The sequence below is a fragment of the Bombina bombina genome, chromosome 6 (genome assembly GCF_027579735.1).
Source record: "Bombina bombina isolate aBomBom1 chromosome 6, aBomBom1.pri, whole genome shotgun sequence".
Lineage (NCBI taxonomy): Eukaryota > Metazoa > Chordata > Amphibia > Anura > Bombinatoridae > Bombina > Bombina bombina.
The window spans coordinates 163570246-163588057 of record NC_069504.1 but is presented as its reverse complement, the minus strand read 5'-3'; the positions used below and the strand labels follow the sequence as shown (position 1 = coordinate 163588057).

The following is a 17812-nucleotide window of genomic DNA, read 5'->3' as shown; positions in this document are numbered from 1 at the left end:
ACAGAGATGCACATCACCTAATATGCTTAATTGGTAGTAGGCTTTCGAGCCTATACAGCTTGGAGTAAGACAACATGCATAAAGAGGATGATGTGGTCAAAATACTCATTTGCCTAATAATTCTGCACTCCCTGTAGACCTGACTCATGGCAAATATAAGTACAATACATATATTTAAAACTTTATATTCATACATAAAGTGCCAAACCATAGCTGAGAGTGTCTTAAACAATGATACATACTTACCGAAAGACAACCATCCACATATAGCAGATAACCAAACCAGTACTGAAAACTATCAGCAAAGGTAATGGTATATAAGAGTATATTGTCGATCTGAAAAGGGAGGTAGGAGATGAATCCCTACAACCGATAACAGAGAACCCTTGAAAAGATTTCCCGTAAGACAGTGGCGTATTTAGGTTTTGTGCTGCCCTAGGCACTCAGAATTTTGCTGCCCCCCGCCTGCCCCGCCCCACACGTTTTAGGCCATTTATGGTCATAATATTTTTTGCTCAGGGAGTAAATATTTTTTTTTTTCATGGCATTTCTAAAGTAAATGTTTACCAGGGCTTGCAAAAAACATACACACGTCACACTCATATGCACGCACACCATACAAATACATATTTATATGCACGCATACACTCACACACAGGGATACACAGCTGCACACACACACAGGGATACACAGCTACACACACACACAGGGATACACAGCTATACACACACACAGGGATACACAGCTACACACACACACACAGTGATACACAGCTACACACACACACACAGGGATACACAGCTACACACACACACAGGGATACACAGCTACACACACACAGGGATACACAGCTGCACACACACAGGGATACACAGCTACACAAACACAGGGATACACAGCTACACACACACACACACACACACACACACAGGGATACACAGCTACACACACACAGGGATACACAGCTACACACACACACACAAAGGGATACACAGCTACACACACACACACAGGGATACACAGCTACACACAGACACACACAGGGATACACAGTTGTGGCGCCAGCAGGTATTTTAGAAAGCACTAGCATGTGTCCCAAAAGGAACAATTTTGCTCTGAAAGTTTTGGGGATCAATGGATTTAACCTAAACAGTAAGCTGGTTATACATTTTGTTAAGATCTTCACTAATTAGGAAAATGTTCCAAAAACATGAAGATCTGAGGTGTTTAGAAGTTACTAGGTAAGGTTTAGACATGGTGATAGGAGCTAAGAGTTTCAAGGTCTTCTGGAAACACATGGCTTGAAGTGTAAGATTCATCTAGTGATTTAAATTAATTGCATGGAAGACATTTTACAATAGTGTAACATGAAGAACATTATAGTTTAGTTAGTCATGCAGAAATGACCTTTAAAAACATGTTTATGTATATTTTGATCAACCCATTTTTTGTGCCAACCTGCACAGCCCTCTGTACTAACCACTTATCTGTCAGAGGGGGCATGCCAACCAGTGGCTCCTGTAAGCGGTGCAAAGCGTAGCTGGAGGGAGCTTTGACCGCGGAGCAAATGAAGGCTGGGCTAGGTGGGGAGGAAGTGGAGGAGGAGCCGCGAGGTGTTATAGCCTGGTGGCTGAGCGGGAAAGCCAGCAGTTGTTATTCAGAAAAGTGAAGCTGGAGGGAGCTTTGACCGCGGAGCAAATGAAGGCTGGGCTAGGTGGGGAGGAAGTGGAGGAGGAGCCGCGAGGTGTTATAGCCTGGTGGCTGAGCAGGAAAGCCAGCAGTTGTTATTCAGAAAAGTGAAGGAAGTATCTCCCTCCCACCCGTCCCTGTTGTTTTTTCTGTTTGCTAAGAATTTGTTTTGTTTTAATTTTGATTGTCGCAGTTGGTAGGCGGGGGTGCTAGCCCTTACACTTGAAGTAAATTATGGCCAAAGTGTTCGTGTGGTATTTACATCCCCTTGGGGAGAAGTTAAGATGGGGTCTCTAAGGGCAAGGGGTTCCTTAGAGAATTATGTTGATTACGGGCTCAATCAATTTGCACGGTTGAGTCCAGTGGATGGAGTAACGGCCAGATTTTATATTTAGGTCTAGCACCGCTGTTATATGTAATGTGTTTTTGGAATTATTTGCACTGTTATTTATTGAAGTTATTAAAGTTTATAAAGTTATTTATTAATAAAGGAGCTGCGGCCAATTTATACCAAAGCTAAGTCTGATGTCTTTATTGTGGGGGGGTTTAGGTCTTGTTAAGGAAATGTGATTAAGATATTTGTGTTAAGAGCCGAAAATTAGTGACATAAAAGGTCAAGCAATGCCATCCTTTGCATAACAACCCATTAGCTGTCATAACTGACTGCAGCCTTCTCTTTTCTGAAATAGTATAAGCACATCAACAAAACGAATAACAATCAAGCAGATGAATTAAAAAGAAAATGTAAAAGTGCAAAGAAATGAAGAAAGAACTAGGCAGCAAACTAAAACAGTTCCCCTTTGAGCACAGGTACAAGGCAGCAGCGGCGTTACAAATGGGGTCAGCGGATTGGCCTGCGGGTTATAGGACCAGTCTTGGGGTACTTACTAGAGTCTGGCCTGGTGTTGTAGGGTCATGGAATAAACCTCACGGAGCTGGCAGGGGATGCGCACAACCGAAAATCCCCCGTCCCCATTTTGACTTGCAGCTGCAGCAGCACTACCACCCCACATGGAAAGTCCCTCTGAGCTTCCTCTCTTGGAAATCCCCTGTCCTCTCCTGCATTACTTAGCCAGCTGCCAGACAGAGAGGCTCGTTCTTCTGTGAGTGCAACCTGAACCTCAAGCCACTGACTTACTTTGTTCTAACAGAGACTACACGTCACTATCAGTAAAAGTAGTCGAGGTGTGTGAGTCTGGCTGGCAAAAGCATCCTGTGCTGAGCCGCGTCACTGGCGTGTCACATTCTAAACGGTCTTGTGTATATCTCTTTCTTGGTGGTCGCCACTTCAGTGCTGCGCCTAATGAAGCCCGGTATCGGCAAAAGCTTTGAATATATTATATATAGACTTCAAACGTTTTTTGATGATATCTGGATGGCTTCATTAGGTGCAGCAGTGAAGCAGCAGCCACCAAGAAAGAGATATACACGGAACCGCTTAGGATGTGATACTGCAGTGATGCAGCTCCGCACTTGATGCTTCTGCCTGCCAGGAGGTAAACTAAACTGATTTATTGTCGCACGCACGTAGGACCTCAGGGTGGCTGGTATTTCTCAAAGGGGTCGGGGAAGGTTCTCTTCTTGTTGTGCGGCAGTGTCCCACACTGACTACACAAAAGTACAGCTGAGCTTCGGCTATCTGCCACCATGCCACGCCCCCCCAAATTGCCGCCCCCTCCAATCTGCCGCCCTAGGCTAGGCACAGTATACGCTAAGGGGCGTATACTGCATTTTCACATGAAAAATGCACAATTAAATTTGTATTTTAAACATCATACAAAACAAATATTTAAACCATTCACACAAAAATAAGCATGGAAAAATTGTTTTGTAAAGGTGCATCAAAAATCGTAACAAAATTCTTCACCAAAAATCGTATGTTAACATAAAAGTAAAATTTGTATGTAATTTACACAGGAATAAATCAAATTAAATATGCACAGCATAAATCGTAATTGTAGTACACTGGATGTGCAAAAATCACACAGAAATATGAATTAATAAATACAAAATGCAAAGCGTAATTGTTGTTTTTTCGTAAAACGGGCTGAACATGACATAACCATGGGCGTATATGAAAATGTCTCTCTAATCCCAGAGTAATTCTATAAAGATTTTCGCACTGCAAATCTCACAGTTTTTTCTCGCCAACTGAAAGGTTTTTTTTTTTTTTCAAAACAATACAAACACTTATAACCCCAATAGAAAAACAAATGAATACTAAAATATAGGCAAATGTAAGATGCTATATGCAGAAAGTAGCATAATGTGAGTTATATTGGCTGCAGGATTTTAATTTTAAAGTGCTCCCCCTGCTCCCTGCTAACTTAGCACTAAGGAGCAAAGTTTCCCTAACCAGCGAGCTCCAATACTTTAACAAACCCCCTAACACTATACAAACCCCTACCCCCAAATCCACAAAATAAAAATAAAGTAAAACCTACCCATTGCCCTGAAAAGGGCATTGATATGGGCATTGCCCTTAAAAGGGCATTCAGCTCTTTTTCCTGCCCTTAAAAGGGTATTCAGCTCTTTTATGAAATGTCCAACCCCTAATCTAAAAATAAAAACCCACCCCAAAACAAAATAAAAACATTACATAAAATAAAAAACGAATTATCAAAAATAATAAAAATTATTCCTATTCTAATACCCATTTAAAAAAAAACACCGCAAAATAAAAAACCTAATCTAGAATAAACTACCAATATCCTATAAAAGGGACTTTTGTAGGGCATTGCCCTAAGTTAAACAGCTCTTTTACCTGAATTTTTTTTTCAAAGACCCACTAACATTACAAAAAAAACTATCTAAAAAAAACCTAATCTACCCATTGCCCTGAAAAGGGCATTTGTATGGGCATTGCCCTTAAAAGGGCATTTAGCTCTTTTACGAAAAGCCCAAACCTTAAACTAAAAAAAAACCCCACCCAAAAAACCTTAACAAATCCTAACACTAACCCCTGAAGATCCACTTACAGTTGCTGAAGTACCGCTTGAAGGATCTTCATCCCGGCGGCTCCATCTTCATCCAGGTGGCAGGTGGCTCCATCTTCATCCAGACGGCAGGCCAATCCATCTTCATCCAGGCGGCATCTTCTATTTTGATCCCGGCTGCGTCTTCTATCTTCATCCCGGCGGCGCAGATCGGGTCCATCCTGAAGACATCCGGCGCGGAGCATCCTCTTCATACAGTCACCGCCGTATACTGAATCTTCAATGCAAGGCGACCGTATGAAGAGGATGCTCCGCGCCGGATGTCTTCAGGATGGACCCGCTCCGTGCCGCCGGGATGAAGATAGAAGACGCCACCAGGATGAAGATAGAAGATGCCGTCTGGATAAAGATGGATCCGCCTGCCACCTGGATGAAGATGAAGCCGTCTGCAGCCTGGATCAAGATAAAGCTGCTGGGATGTAGATGCTTCAAGCGGGACTTCAGCAACTGTAAGTGGATCTTCGGGGGTTAGTGTTAAGATTTGTTAAACTTTTTTGGGTGTTTTTTTTTTTTAGTTTAGGGTTTGGGATATTCGTAAAAGAGCTAAATGCCCTTTTCAGGGCAATGCAATAGAGCTAAATGCCATTTAAAGGGAAATGCCCATACAAATGCCCTTTTCAGGGCAATGGATAGCTTAGGTTTTTTTAGAGTTAGGTTTTTTATATTGGGGGGTTGGTTGGGTGGTGGGTTTTACTGTTGGGGGGTCTTTGTATTTTTTTTACAGGTAGTGTTAGGATTTTTGTAATGTGTAATATAGTTTATTTAATTGGTAGTTAGTTTAATTGTAGTTTAATATTTATATTAGTTTAATTGTTAGTTTAAATTTAGTTTTTTTAATTTGACAGGAAAGTTTTAATTTAATTTAAGATAGGGAAATTGTAATTTTAATATAAAGTAGGTGTAGGGGTTACTAGTTAATAATTAGTTTATTGCAATGTGAGGGGCTTTTGGTTTAGGGGTTAATAGTTTAATTTAGTATATTTCGTTGTGGGGGGCTTGCGGTTTAGGGGTTAATAGGTTTATTATAGTGGCGGCAGTGTAGGGCTTAATAACTTAAGTATAGTGGGGGCGATGTGGGTTATTATATTTAAATAGTTCAAAAAATATATAGACTAGTTGGTCACAGTTGACTTTCTATCTGTATAAGGTATGTCCATCTAGGTACATATAATATGGCCGTTCAAAAAAATAGGTGCAGACCCATAAATTCATTTGTATAATATGGTATAGGAAAAAGGATCATATACTTAGTGAGTCATAATATACCCACTTAAAAGACAGGGAAATCAGCACTCATAGAAAATACGGCCATTATACTCAAAATTAATGTTTATTAATTACAAAAAGGGATTAAGTTCACACTGTAAAAAAAGCCCGGCATCAGAATGCCCTCTTTAGGAAATCTATATACAAAGTATCAATACATTAGATAAAGTAAGTAAAGAAAAAAGAAAAAAGAAAAGGAAAAGGAAATAGAAGAAAATAGAGTGCATTAATTTATTGTGTTAAAACAGATTAGTCACTAGGGGATAATCAGACTGCAAGCTCACATAACATATAAATGCTATAAAATATATCTTTGGTGTAAACAAGTGACTGAACCTCCCAGCAACTACTCCCCTACTGAACACAGAACCCCCAAATAGAAATGGGAGGTATAGCCTGGTCAGTATATGTGATGGGGATCTAAGTAGTAAGCGGTTATTTGCCAAACATATACATATTGTACATATTACAGGGAGTGCAGAATTATTAGGCAAGTTGTATTTTTGAGGATTAATTTTATTATTGAACAACAACCATGTTCTCAATGAACCCAAAAAACTCATTAATATGAAAGCTGAATATTTTTGGAAGTAGTTTTTAGTTTGTTTTTAGTTTTAGCTATTTTAGGGGGATATCTGTGCGTGCAGGTGACTATTACTGTGCATAATTATTAGGCAACTTAACAAAAAACAAATATATACCCATTTCAATTATTTATTTTTACCAGTGAAACCAATATAACATCTCAACATTCACAAATATACATTTCTGACATTCAAAAACAAAACAAAAACAAATCAGTGACCAATATAGCCACCTTTCTTTGCAAGGACACTCAAAAGCCTGCCATCCATGGATTCTGTCAGTGTTTTGATCTGTTCACCATCAACATTGCGTGCAGCAGCAACCACAGCCTCCCAGACACTGTTCAGAGAGGTGTACTGTTTTCCCTCCTTGTAAATCTCACATTTGATGATGGACCACAGGTTCTCAATGGGGTTCAGATCAGGTGAACAAGGAGGCCATGTCATTAGATTTTCTTCTTTTATACCCTTTCTTGCCAGCCACGCTGTGGAGTACTTGGACGCGTGTCATGGAGCATTGTCCTGCATGAAAATCATGTTTTTCTTGAAGGATGCAGACTTCTTCCTGTACCACTGCTTGAAGAATGTGTCTTCCAGAAACTGGCAGTAGGACTGGGAGTTGAGCTTGACTCCATCCTCAACCCGAAAAGGCCCCACAAGCTCAACTTTGATGATACCAGCCCAAACCAGTACTCCACCTCCACCTTGCTGGCGTCTGAGTCGGACTGGAGCTCTCTGCCCTTTACCAATCCAGCCACGGGCCCATCCATCTGGCCCATCAAGACTCACTCTCATTTCATCAGTCCATAAAACCTTAGAAAAATCAGTCTTGAGATATTTCTTGGCCCAGTCTTGACGTTTCAGCTTGTGTGTCTTGTTCAGTGGTGGTCGTCTTTCAGCCTTTCTTACCTTGGTCATGTCTCTGAGTATTGCACACCTTGTGCTTTTGGGCACTCCAGTGATGTTGCAGCTCTGAAATATGGCCAAACTGGTGGCAAGTGGCATCTTGGCAGCTGCACGCTTGACTTTTCTCAGTTCATGGGCAGTTATTTTGCGCCTTGGTTTTTCCGCTTCTTGCGACCCTGTTGACTATTTTGAATGAAACGCTTGATTGTTCGATGATCACGCTTCAGAAGCTTTGCAATTTTAAGAGTGCTGCATCCCTCTGCAAGATATCTCACTATTTTTGACTTTTCTGAGCCTGTCAAGTCCTTCTTTTGACCCATTTTGCCAAAGGAAAGGAAGTTGCCTAGTAATTATGCACACCTGATATAGGGTGTTGATGTCATTAGACCACACCCCTTCTCATTACAGAGATGCACATCACCTAATATGCTTAATTGGTAGTAGGCTTTCGAGCCTATACAGCTTGGAGTAAGACAACATGCATAAAGAGGATGATGTGGTCAAAATACTCATTTGCCTAATAATTCTGCACTACCTGTATAATGAACTAAACCAAAAGCATGTGTTTGTGTCCTTAAATGTAATTGGACTTATTATCAAGGCCCTTGTATTATCTTGTAGCATGCACTTGTTCCCTTCTCAATCCAAGTGATTCGGGATATAGTCATTCATAGCATACTTTTCTTGGTTTCGCAACACTTTAGTATAGCATAGCAGTACTTTCATGTCTCAGGATTAGATCTTATACATATTTCAAACATGTGCATAAGTATAGTAAACAGTTCCTTGTCTCAAAGTCGAGGCTTATATTCCTAATAGACATGCATGTTAATGCAAGTAGGAGTCTGATATGCACGTTAGTGTAGCATAATTTGCAAGTCTTTGTGTCAGAAATAGGGATTATATCCCGTCATCATGCATATTAGTATAGAAAACTGTTCGTTAGGTAATACAGCTCATAACTTTGCCATGGTACTCACACCTCGGTGTCACTGAAATCCATAGGTTTACAACGTGTGTAATATTTGAGCTGCACTTGCTACTTGCCTGGTATCCACCAGCTACGATGCCTATCAGCAGAGCCGGTTCCTTTTACCCTTGTCAGTGTCTCGTAAGAAGATACCAGCGCCTCACGCTCTCCTCCTCCGCTTCAATATATTTAAATAGTGTTTGTGATACGGGAGGGCCTCGGTTTAGGGGTTAATAGGTAGTTTATGGGTGTTTAGTGTACTTTGTGACAGTTTTGTTATGAGTTATAAGTAACAGTTTTGTAGCGTAAAACTCATAACTACTGCTCTCGGATGGCGGTACGGATCTTGTCGGTATAGGGTGTAACGCAAGCTTTCTAGCCAGAATGCAGTACTTGTAATGGCAGCGCTATGGAAGTCCCATGAAAAAACGTAATTTTAACGTGTGTGGGACTGACGTTGCGTTACAGGCTAAAAGGCTTGTGGTACAGCTATACAGACAAGACTTGTAATTGCTGCAGTGCTGTTTTAACGCTAAAATTTAAAATTTTTAGCGTTAAAACCCGAACGCAAAACTTGTAATCTAGGTGAATGAAAATAAAAAAGCCCCCCCAAAATAAAAACACCCCCTAATCTAAACTAAACTACCAATAGCCCTTTAAAGGGACTTTTGTAGGGCATTGCCCTAAGTTAAACAGCTTTTTTGCTTTTAAAAAAAAAAAGTCCCGCCCTAACAGTAAAAACCCCCACCCACCAAACCCCCCAAAATAAAAAAACTTTACACTAAAAACCTAAGCTACCCATTGCCCCTAAAAGGGAATTTGTATGGGCATTCAGCTCTTTTACTGCCCTTAAAAGGACATTCAGCTCTTTTACTGCCCAATAAAATCCATAATCTAAAAAAAAAAAAAGCCTAAGTCTAACCCCAAGATAGGTACTCACGGTTCCTGAAGTCCTGCGGTGAAGTCTTCTTCCAAGCGGCAACATCTTCTTCCATCGCGGCAACCTCTTCTATATTCAGGACCGCGGAACTGCAGACCGGCGACCGTGGAACCATGGAGCATGGAGGATATTGAATGCAAGTTACACCTTTAAATATGGCGTACTTTGCATTCCTATTGACTGATTTAAATCTTCAAATTCAAATCAGCAAATAGGATGAGCGCTACTGAAATCCTATTGGCTGATTTGAACAGATTCAAATCAGCCAATAGGGATGCAAGGTACACCATATTTACGCGTAACTTGCATTCAATATTCAATGTATGGTGGTGATCGTACAAAGAGGATCCTCCGTGAGTACCTATCTGGGGGTTAGACTTATGCTTGTTTTTTTAATGATTTTTTTTTTTAATTTTTAGATTACGGATTTTATTGGGTGGTAAAAGAGCTGAATGCCCTTTTAAAGGCAATGCCCATACAAATGCCCCTTTAGGGGCAATGGGTAGTTTAGGCTTTTTTTAGTGTAATTTTTTTTTATTTGGGGGCGTTTGATGGGTGGGGGTTTTAGTGTTAGGGGAACTTTGTTTTTTTTAAATCTAAAAGAGCTGTTTAACTTAGGGCAATGCCCTACAAAAGCCCTTTTAAGGGCTATTGGTAGTTTAGATTAGGGGGCGTTTTTATTTTGGGGGGTCTTTTTATTTTCATAGGGATTAGGTTTAATTTTTTTAATTTTGATAATTTGGTTTATTATTTTCTGTAATGTTAGACTTTTTTTTGTAATTTTAGATTAAGCTTATTTTTTTTATTTTTAAAGTAATGTTAGGTTTTTTATTTTAATTGTATTTTAGTATTTTTTAATTTTAGGTAATTGAGGTTAATTTAGGGGTTGTTCGGTTAGGGGGCTTAGTAATTTAATTAGTTATTTTATTTGTGGGGGGATGGAGGTTTAGGAGTTAATAGCTTAATTAGGTTAATTGTGTTGTGGGGGGTTGGTGGTTTAGAGGTTAATATACTTAAAAAGCAGCGTTGAGAGGTCCCAACGCTGCTTTTTAACGCCCGCTGGTATAACGAGCCTTGCAGGTACAGGTGTACCGCTCACTTTTTTAGCCAGACTCAAAAATACCGCAAACCCAATTACGTCAATTGCGTATTCTATTTTTTCAATGGGACTTGCATAGCGGCGGTATTACAAGTCTTCCAAAAAGTGAGCGGTAGACCCTCTCCTGTCAAGCCTGATACCGCATTTTAAAGTCAGTAAATAAGAGTTTTATGGGCTAACGCCGTAGTATAAAACTCTTAACTAAAGTGCTAAAAAGTACACTAACACCCATAAACTACCTATTAACCCCTAAACCGAGGCCCCCCCACATCGCAAACACTAAAATAAAATTTTTAACCCCTAATCTGCCAAACCAGACATCGCCGCCACTATAATAAATATATTAACCCCTAAACCGCCACACTCCCGCCTCGCAAACACTAGTTAAATTTTATTAACCCCTAATCTGTAGTCCCTAACATCGCCGCCATCTACCTACATTTATTAACCCCTAATCTGCCGCCCCCAAGGTCGCCGCCACTATATTAAATGTATTAACCCCTAAATCTAAGTATAACCCTAACCCTAACACCCCCCTAACTTAAATATAATTTAAATAAATCTAAATAAAATACTAAAATTAACTAAATTATTCCTATTTAAAGCTAAATACTTACCTATAAAATAAATCCTAAACTAGCTACAATATAACTAATAGTTACATTGTAGCTATCTCAGGGTTTTTTTTTTATTTTACAGGCAACTTTGTATTTATTTTAACTAGGTAGAATAGTTATTAAATAGTTATTAACTATTAAATAGCTACCTAGTTAAAATAAAGACAAATTTACCAGTAAAATAAAACCTAACCTAAGTTACAATTACACCTAACACTACACTATAATTAAATTAATTCCCTAAATTAACTACAATTAAATACAATTAAATACAATTATCTAAAGTACAAAAAAAAACAAAAATTAAATCCAATAGGATTGAGCTCGCATTCTATTAGCTGTTCCAATCAGCCAATAGAATGCAAGCTCAATCCTATTGGCTGATTGGATCAGCCAATAGGATTGAACTTCAATCCTATTGGCTGATTGCATCAGCCAATAGGATTTTTTCTACCTTAATTCCGATTGGCTGATAGAACCTAACCTAAGTTACACTAACACCTAACACTACACTACAATTAAATAAATGACCTAAATTAAATAAATGACCTAAATTACAAAAAAAAACACTAAATTACACAAAATAAAAAACAAATTACAAGATATTTAAACTGATTACACCTAATCTAATAGCCCTATCAAAATAAAAAAGCCCCCCAAAATAAAAAAACCCTAGCCTAAACTAAACTACCAATATCTCTTAAAAGGGCCTTTTGCAGGGCATTGCCCCAAAGAAATCAGCTCTTTTACTTGGAAATCAATACAAACAACCCCCCAACAGTAAAACCCACCACCCACAACACAACCGACCAAATAAAACCCTACACAAAAAAAACCTAAGCTCCCCATTGCCCTGAAAAGGGAATTTTATGGGCATTGCCCTTAAAATGGCATTTAGCTCTATTGCAGCCCAAACCCTAAGCTAGAAATAAAACCCACCCAATAAACCCTTAAAAAAAACTAACACTAACCCCTGAAGATCCACTTACAGTTTTGAAGAGCCAACATCCATCCTCAACGAAGCCGGGAGAAGTCCTCAACGAAGCGGCAAGAAGTCCTTAACGAAGCCGGGAGAAGTCTTCATCCAAGCCGGGAGAAGTGGTCCTCCAGACGGGCAGAAGTCTTCATCCATACGGCATCTTCTATCTTTATCCATCCAGTGCAGAGCTGCTCCATCTTCAAGACATCCGGCGCGGAGCATCCATTTCCAACAAAGTCTTCTTCCAGAATGAATGTTTCTTTAAGTGACGTCATCCAAGATGGCGTCCCTTAGATTCCGATTGGCTGATGTAAATTTATTAGCCAATGGGAATTAAGGTTGAAAAAATCCTATTGGCTGATACAATCAACCAATAGGATTGAACTTCAATCCTATTGGCTGATTGGAACAGGTCAGAGAGCGGCAGGATAGGGGTTAATATCTTTATTTAGTTGTGGCGGGGTCCAGGAGTGGCGGGATAGGGGTTAATACCTTTATTAAAGTTGCAGCGGGGTCGGGCAGCGGCGGGATAGGGGTTAATACCTTTATTAAAGTTGCGGCGGGTCAGGAGCGGCGGGATAGGGGTTAATTACTTTATTTAGTTGCGGCGGGGTCTGGGAGTGGTGTTTAGTGACAGGATATAAATAAAGCTGGGAAAAAGCAGAATAGCAGCGAAATCGATGACTGTTAGTTAACAACAGTCCACTGCTCATCGCCCCGTACTTGGTGCATGGCATTTTGACAGCTTTCTTTATAAATATGGAGAGCGTATTCAGGTCCGCAGCCGCAATGTTAGGCGATGTCAGGTCGAGCGTATTGGTGCCGTCGAATGCAAGAAAGTTGATGGCTTGATAAGTAGGCCTCAATGTAAATTGTGTGACCATAGTGTCACTTAAAAAACACATTATTTCATCATTGACATCAACACATAACTATTGTATGAAACACATCCCTGTATACTGCTCATATTCAATGTGCACATGCATGTTATAGAGTTTGACATGTGAATCAGTATAGGCCCTAGCATGTATCAATGTAAATTGTATGCCCACATGGACATATATCTGACTGTACTAATCCCTCTCATCCTTTAACTCCTCCCCAGAAACTCCTGTCATAAGGATACAAACAGCCATGCCACCACCACTACCACCACCAGTCTTCAGGCAACCGCATAAACAGTGTGCCTCCAGGCATGAGCATGGTTGGATGGCTTCAGTTGAGGACCCGGGAGTGATGCCACCGCCATTGCCATATGACCCCTGGCAAGATTCCTGGCCAGAGGAATATCCTTCCTTTGGTTATGAGGGGGAGCCAAGACAGCCACAAAGGGTCCATGTATTTACACCCCCCACAACACAATCTCATGTCAGTCATGGTTATTACCCACAGACTATGTCACAAGATGTGCCGATTGTAGAGGCTGAGTGGTCACACACTGATCATCAGTGGGACTACCAATCATCCATGAGAGCTCCACTATCCTCTTCCATGGGACGAGCTCCACCATCCTCTTCCATGGGATGGGCTCCACCATCCTCTTCCATGGGACAAGCTCCTCCATCCTCTTCCATGGGACAAGCTCCACCATCCTCTTCCCTAGGACTAGCTCCACCATCCTCTTCCATGGGACTAGTGCCACCATCCTCTTCCATGGGACTAGCGCCACCATCCTGCAGATGGAAATACAGCAGAAACTACAGCTGCCCCTCAAGCAGCAGAAGATACAGCTGAACATGCCCCTCAAGCAGCAGAGGATACAGCTGAACCTGCTCCTCAAGCAGCAGAAGATACAGCTGAACCTGCTCCTAAAGCACCAGAAGCTACAGCTGAACCTGCCCCTCAAGCACCAGGAGATACAGCTGAACCTGCCCCTCAAGCACCAGAAGATACAGCTGAACCTGCCCTCAAGCAACTGCCAGCCCAGTTGCTCAAGAGCCTGTAGATGCATTATATTCTTCCCTGGGTGAGGAATACTTTGCACTCCAGAGGAGGCTCATCACAAGCACTGAGAGCATACAAAGAGGCCAAGAGAAGTTCTTCAGGAGCCAAGAGCGGTTCTTCAGTGGCCAAGAGAGGTTACACAAACGTAGCATAGAGCTGCAGAGGGACATGGCAGGATCGTTAAGTGCAAGTGTTCAAAACCAGTCACAGATTATGTGAATTCTGTCTGCAAAATCAACTCTTAGGTGTGTTGGTTGAGCACTTTACACACCAGCAAGACACTGCCTCCAACCTATCATTTGTGGCCAGCACACCAGCAGAAACACCAGAATCTGCTAGAACAAGGAGAACAAGGCAATCCACTACAGGCACCTCAGCTCCCTCATCCAAGAAGCCAAAAAATAAATAAAAATATATATAGTTCACCATAAACCTTGTCCTCTGTTATTTACCATGCAATTGTCATACACATCCATGTGAGGTGTGTTTTATTACACTAATATTGTTAAAGCATATAATATGACCTAATATGGCAATAAAAAACAGGTAATATCATGTTTATGACATATTCTTGTACTATAACTCACATCCACATAGTTGTGTATGAAGGGTACATATAGTAATATTCACTTATGAGATGTAAATCAATGTATCGCACATCCAATATAAATTGACACATGGGTATATATAATACTGATAGGGTGTGCCTTATCAGGTGTTTTAAGGCTGCATGTGAGAGGATTTGCTGTTTGTGATTGGTTTGACACAATTGCAGAGGAGGAATATTGATTTTAAAAATTAAGTAGGCAGCAAGGTTTAAAGGGACATTTTACTCAAAAATGTTCTTCCCTTTAATGTGTTCCCAGTGATCCCCTTTACCTGCTGGAGTGAATTAAACTGTTTACAAGTATTTCCTTTACCCTTGTGATTGCATTTGAAATATTTTATTTAGCCTGTGGTATCCCCACCCATCCTTAAATATTTTAGCCTCAAGGCCAAGCTGTGTTAACACAGCCAGTAGAATAAATTACACTACCAGTGGGTTCTAGAAGATATAAGATACTAAAATGATTATTTTCCATTGTTCTCTCCAAGTATTGGTGATTGGTTTATGAACAGATATAAAATAAAGAAGCAAGTATATGTACATAATGTGATAAAGTAATGAGATCTGATTATACCTACAAGCTCAGCCCATTTTATTAGGTTGTAAATTCAAAACACAAAATCAGCTATTTCAAATACAGAAATAAACCTTAAAAAGAAAATCTCATACATTTTATATTCTGCAGCTAGCAAAAGAAGAAATTGGAAAAAGAAAAATAATTTTATAGTATACTGTCTCTTTAACTTTTGAGATGCTGCTTAAATGCATGTGTTTGTTAAAGGGTTAGAAATTGATTCCCATGTGAAACTAATTAAACTATATTATTATAATTACTATGATAAATGTAGTAATTTAAAATAGTTTTTTTTATTAAATTAAGCTTTCACATACCTTAATTTTAAAGGTTAAATTGTCATGAAATGTGTGATAATGACAGCCCTTAAAATGAGGCATGGCTCATATAATCCAGCATCGGCCCCCCATCCAATGGTAAAGCTGCTGGGCCCCTTAATTTAAATAATACATTCAGTCAGCATCGCATGCGCAGTACTGACGTTAAAGCACAGCTAGTTATCCTATTGGTTGAAGGGGCAGCTTCACACCGGAGACAGGGAACAATATAAACAGGTTCTATATTACTCACGCTTCAGTATGAGAGCTGTGCTGCAAGACTTTACAAGCTGCTTCTGTGCTACACTTTATCCCTGCTGCACTAAGGAGAGCAGCGTGTATATTAGAATTCTTCCCTGCCTGTGATTAAGTCCATATGTGTTTTAGACGTTAACTACAACTACGGCAGTGAGTTTGAGAGCTATGTTAATTTAACTGTCGGGCTCATCTCCCCCCTCCCTCTGGCTGTGTTTGCTTGATTAGTGACGGTGAGGGCTCCGTTTCCACATAAAAGCAAACACAGCCAGAGGGAGGGGGGAAGATGAGCCCGACAGTTAAATAAACATAGCTCTCAAACTCACTGCCGTAGTTAATGTCTAAAACAAAGATGGACTTCATCACAGGCAGGGAAAAATTCTAGTGTACACGCTGCTCTAATAAATGTCTCTTCCCCTCATTTGCAAGCGATAATTTGCACTCAATCCGTGACTCTCTTGATGCCGGTGTCAAAGAATTTATGCTTCTGTCAGGAGACTGGGGGGCGAGTCTGCGCAGTGCGCATGTGTTGCTTATAAAATAGTTTTAATGCGCATGCGGGCCACCATGATGTTTCTACCTAGGTAGAACATCATAACAGGCCCCATATAATGCTTAGAAAATGGGTTTGGCGCAGTACTAAGTTTCAAATTGAAATTACAAAAAAAAGAAAGAAAACTTTACAAAGGTACCAATTGCAAATGTATTTATTATTTTAAGAAGTATTTAATAAGTAAAAAAAAAATTTGGGTTTACTATCCCTTTAAGGCTTCCAGGGAGTTACGTTGCTTTTTTAGTCAGTGCAAGGGTTGCTGCGCCTGCCATGTGTGGCAAGATGAAACTGGAGTAGATTTTCTGAATTCTGTGCGGGTAAGTCCTTGCGCAGTATATTGGATACCGAATTGCACGCCAGTTCTATGTTAGTTTATAGGAGTAAAAAGTGCAGGCGACGGGTGAAATATATGCGCATAACTTGTATGCTACGCCATATAGGTGATACCAAAACCACGTAAAAGCCGGCGTAAAAAAGCCCTGTATCTTTAAAGTTTTATCTATTTAGCATATGAGCAGACCAAGCTTTATCTTTCCGTTAAGAATAATAAGAGAACAAATAAAATTATGTGATATCATATAATTGCAATTTTTTGAAAATGTACATCCTTAATTTCAATAGTGAAATTTTTAAATTAATTTAATGTCATTTATAAAAAAATAAAAAAGTAGTGAGCAAATGGTTATTGGTCAAACATGAGATACCAATGTCTAGCTTTTCAAAAATGTATATTTGTAAATGAAAGCCTTTTGATTAATGGCTGATATATTGAAATCCGAGTTACAATATAATTATATTAAATGCCATTCCCTAATATTTGATATTTTAATTGTATTGTCCTTTTACATATAAAACACTGATCAACAGCTCATCCTCTATCTGTGATATGTAGGGGTAGCGTTGACGCAACTACATCAAGACCATCAACATCGTCATCCACGTTGATGCCAAGTAGTGCAGTCCTACATGGACAATTCATTCGAAGCACCTCAACAACTAGCCACACCATGTCATCAGCTGATACCATTCCTGATATAAGGATCAGCACTCCTGAAAACAATGTTGGCAGAGGTACAGGTAACAAACTTTTTAAAATAAAAAACCTGTTTTTTTATTTATTTTCTTTTTCTTTTTGTATTTTAGATTACATTAATTGTGTAATCTAAAATGCAATGTTTACTACAATTGACATAAAACTGCAAATATAATATTATGTACTTTTATTTCTTCACCACCTAATTTATACTTCAGTGTTTGTCATATAAAATATCTCTTTTAAGTATCACACTTGTACAGCTGTAACTCAACACCCATAATTTATTATATGATTGTATATATATATCAGTATATATATATCTACCATTGTTTCGTTAGCATGCAGAAGTAACACATTCCATTATCTGATGAAGCATATCTATATGCAAAAACATAAATTACGCTTACCTGATAATTTTCTTTTCTTCTGACGGGAAGAGTCCACAGCTGCATTCATTACTTTTGGGAAATACAGAACCT

At 39.6% G+C, this 17812-nt stretch overlaps 1 protein-coding gene across 1 annotated transcript in view; it reads left to right on the top strand.

Annotated features, from left to right (window-relative positions):
- LOC128664989 (hyaluronidase PH-20-like) overlaps window positions 1-13258 on the top strand; it is a 45314-nt gene extending 32056 nt beyond the window's left edge. The window contains exon 3 of the mRNA XM_053719766.1: window positions 13153-13258. Within this exon, the coding sequence (XP_053575741.1) occupies window positions 13153-13167 (15 nt within the window). The 3' untranslated portion in view covers window positions 13168-13258. The remainder of the gene's footprint in view (window positions 1-13152) is intronic.
- Window positions 13259-17812: the final 4554 nt, after the last annotated feature.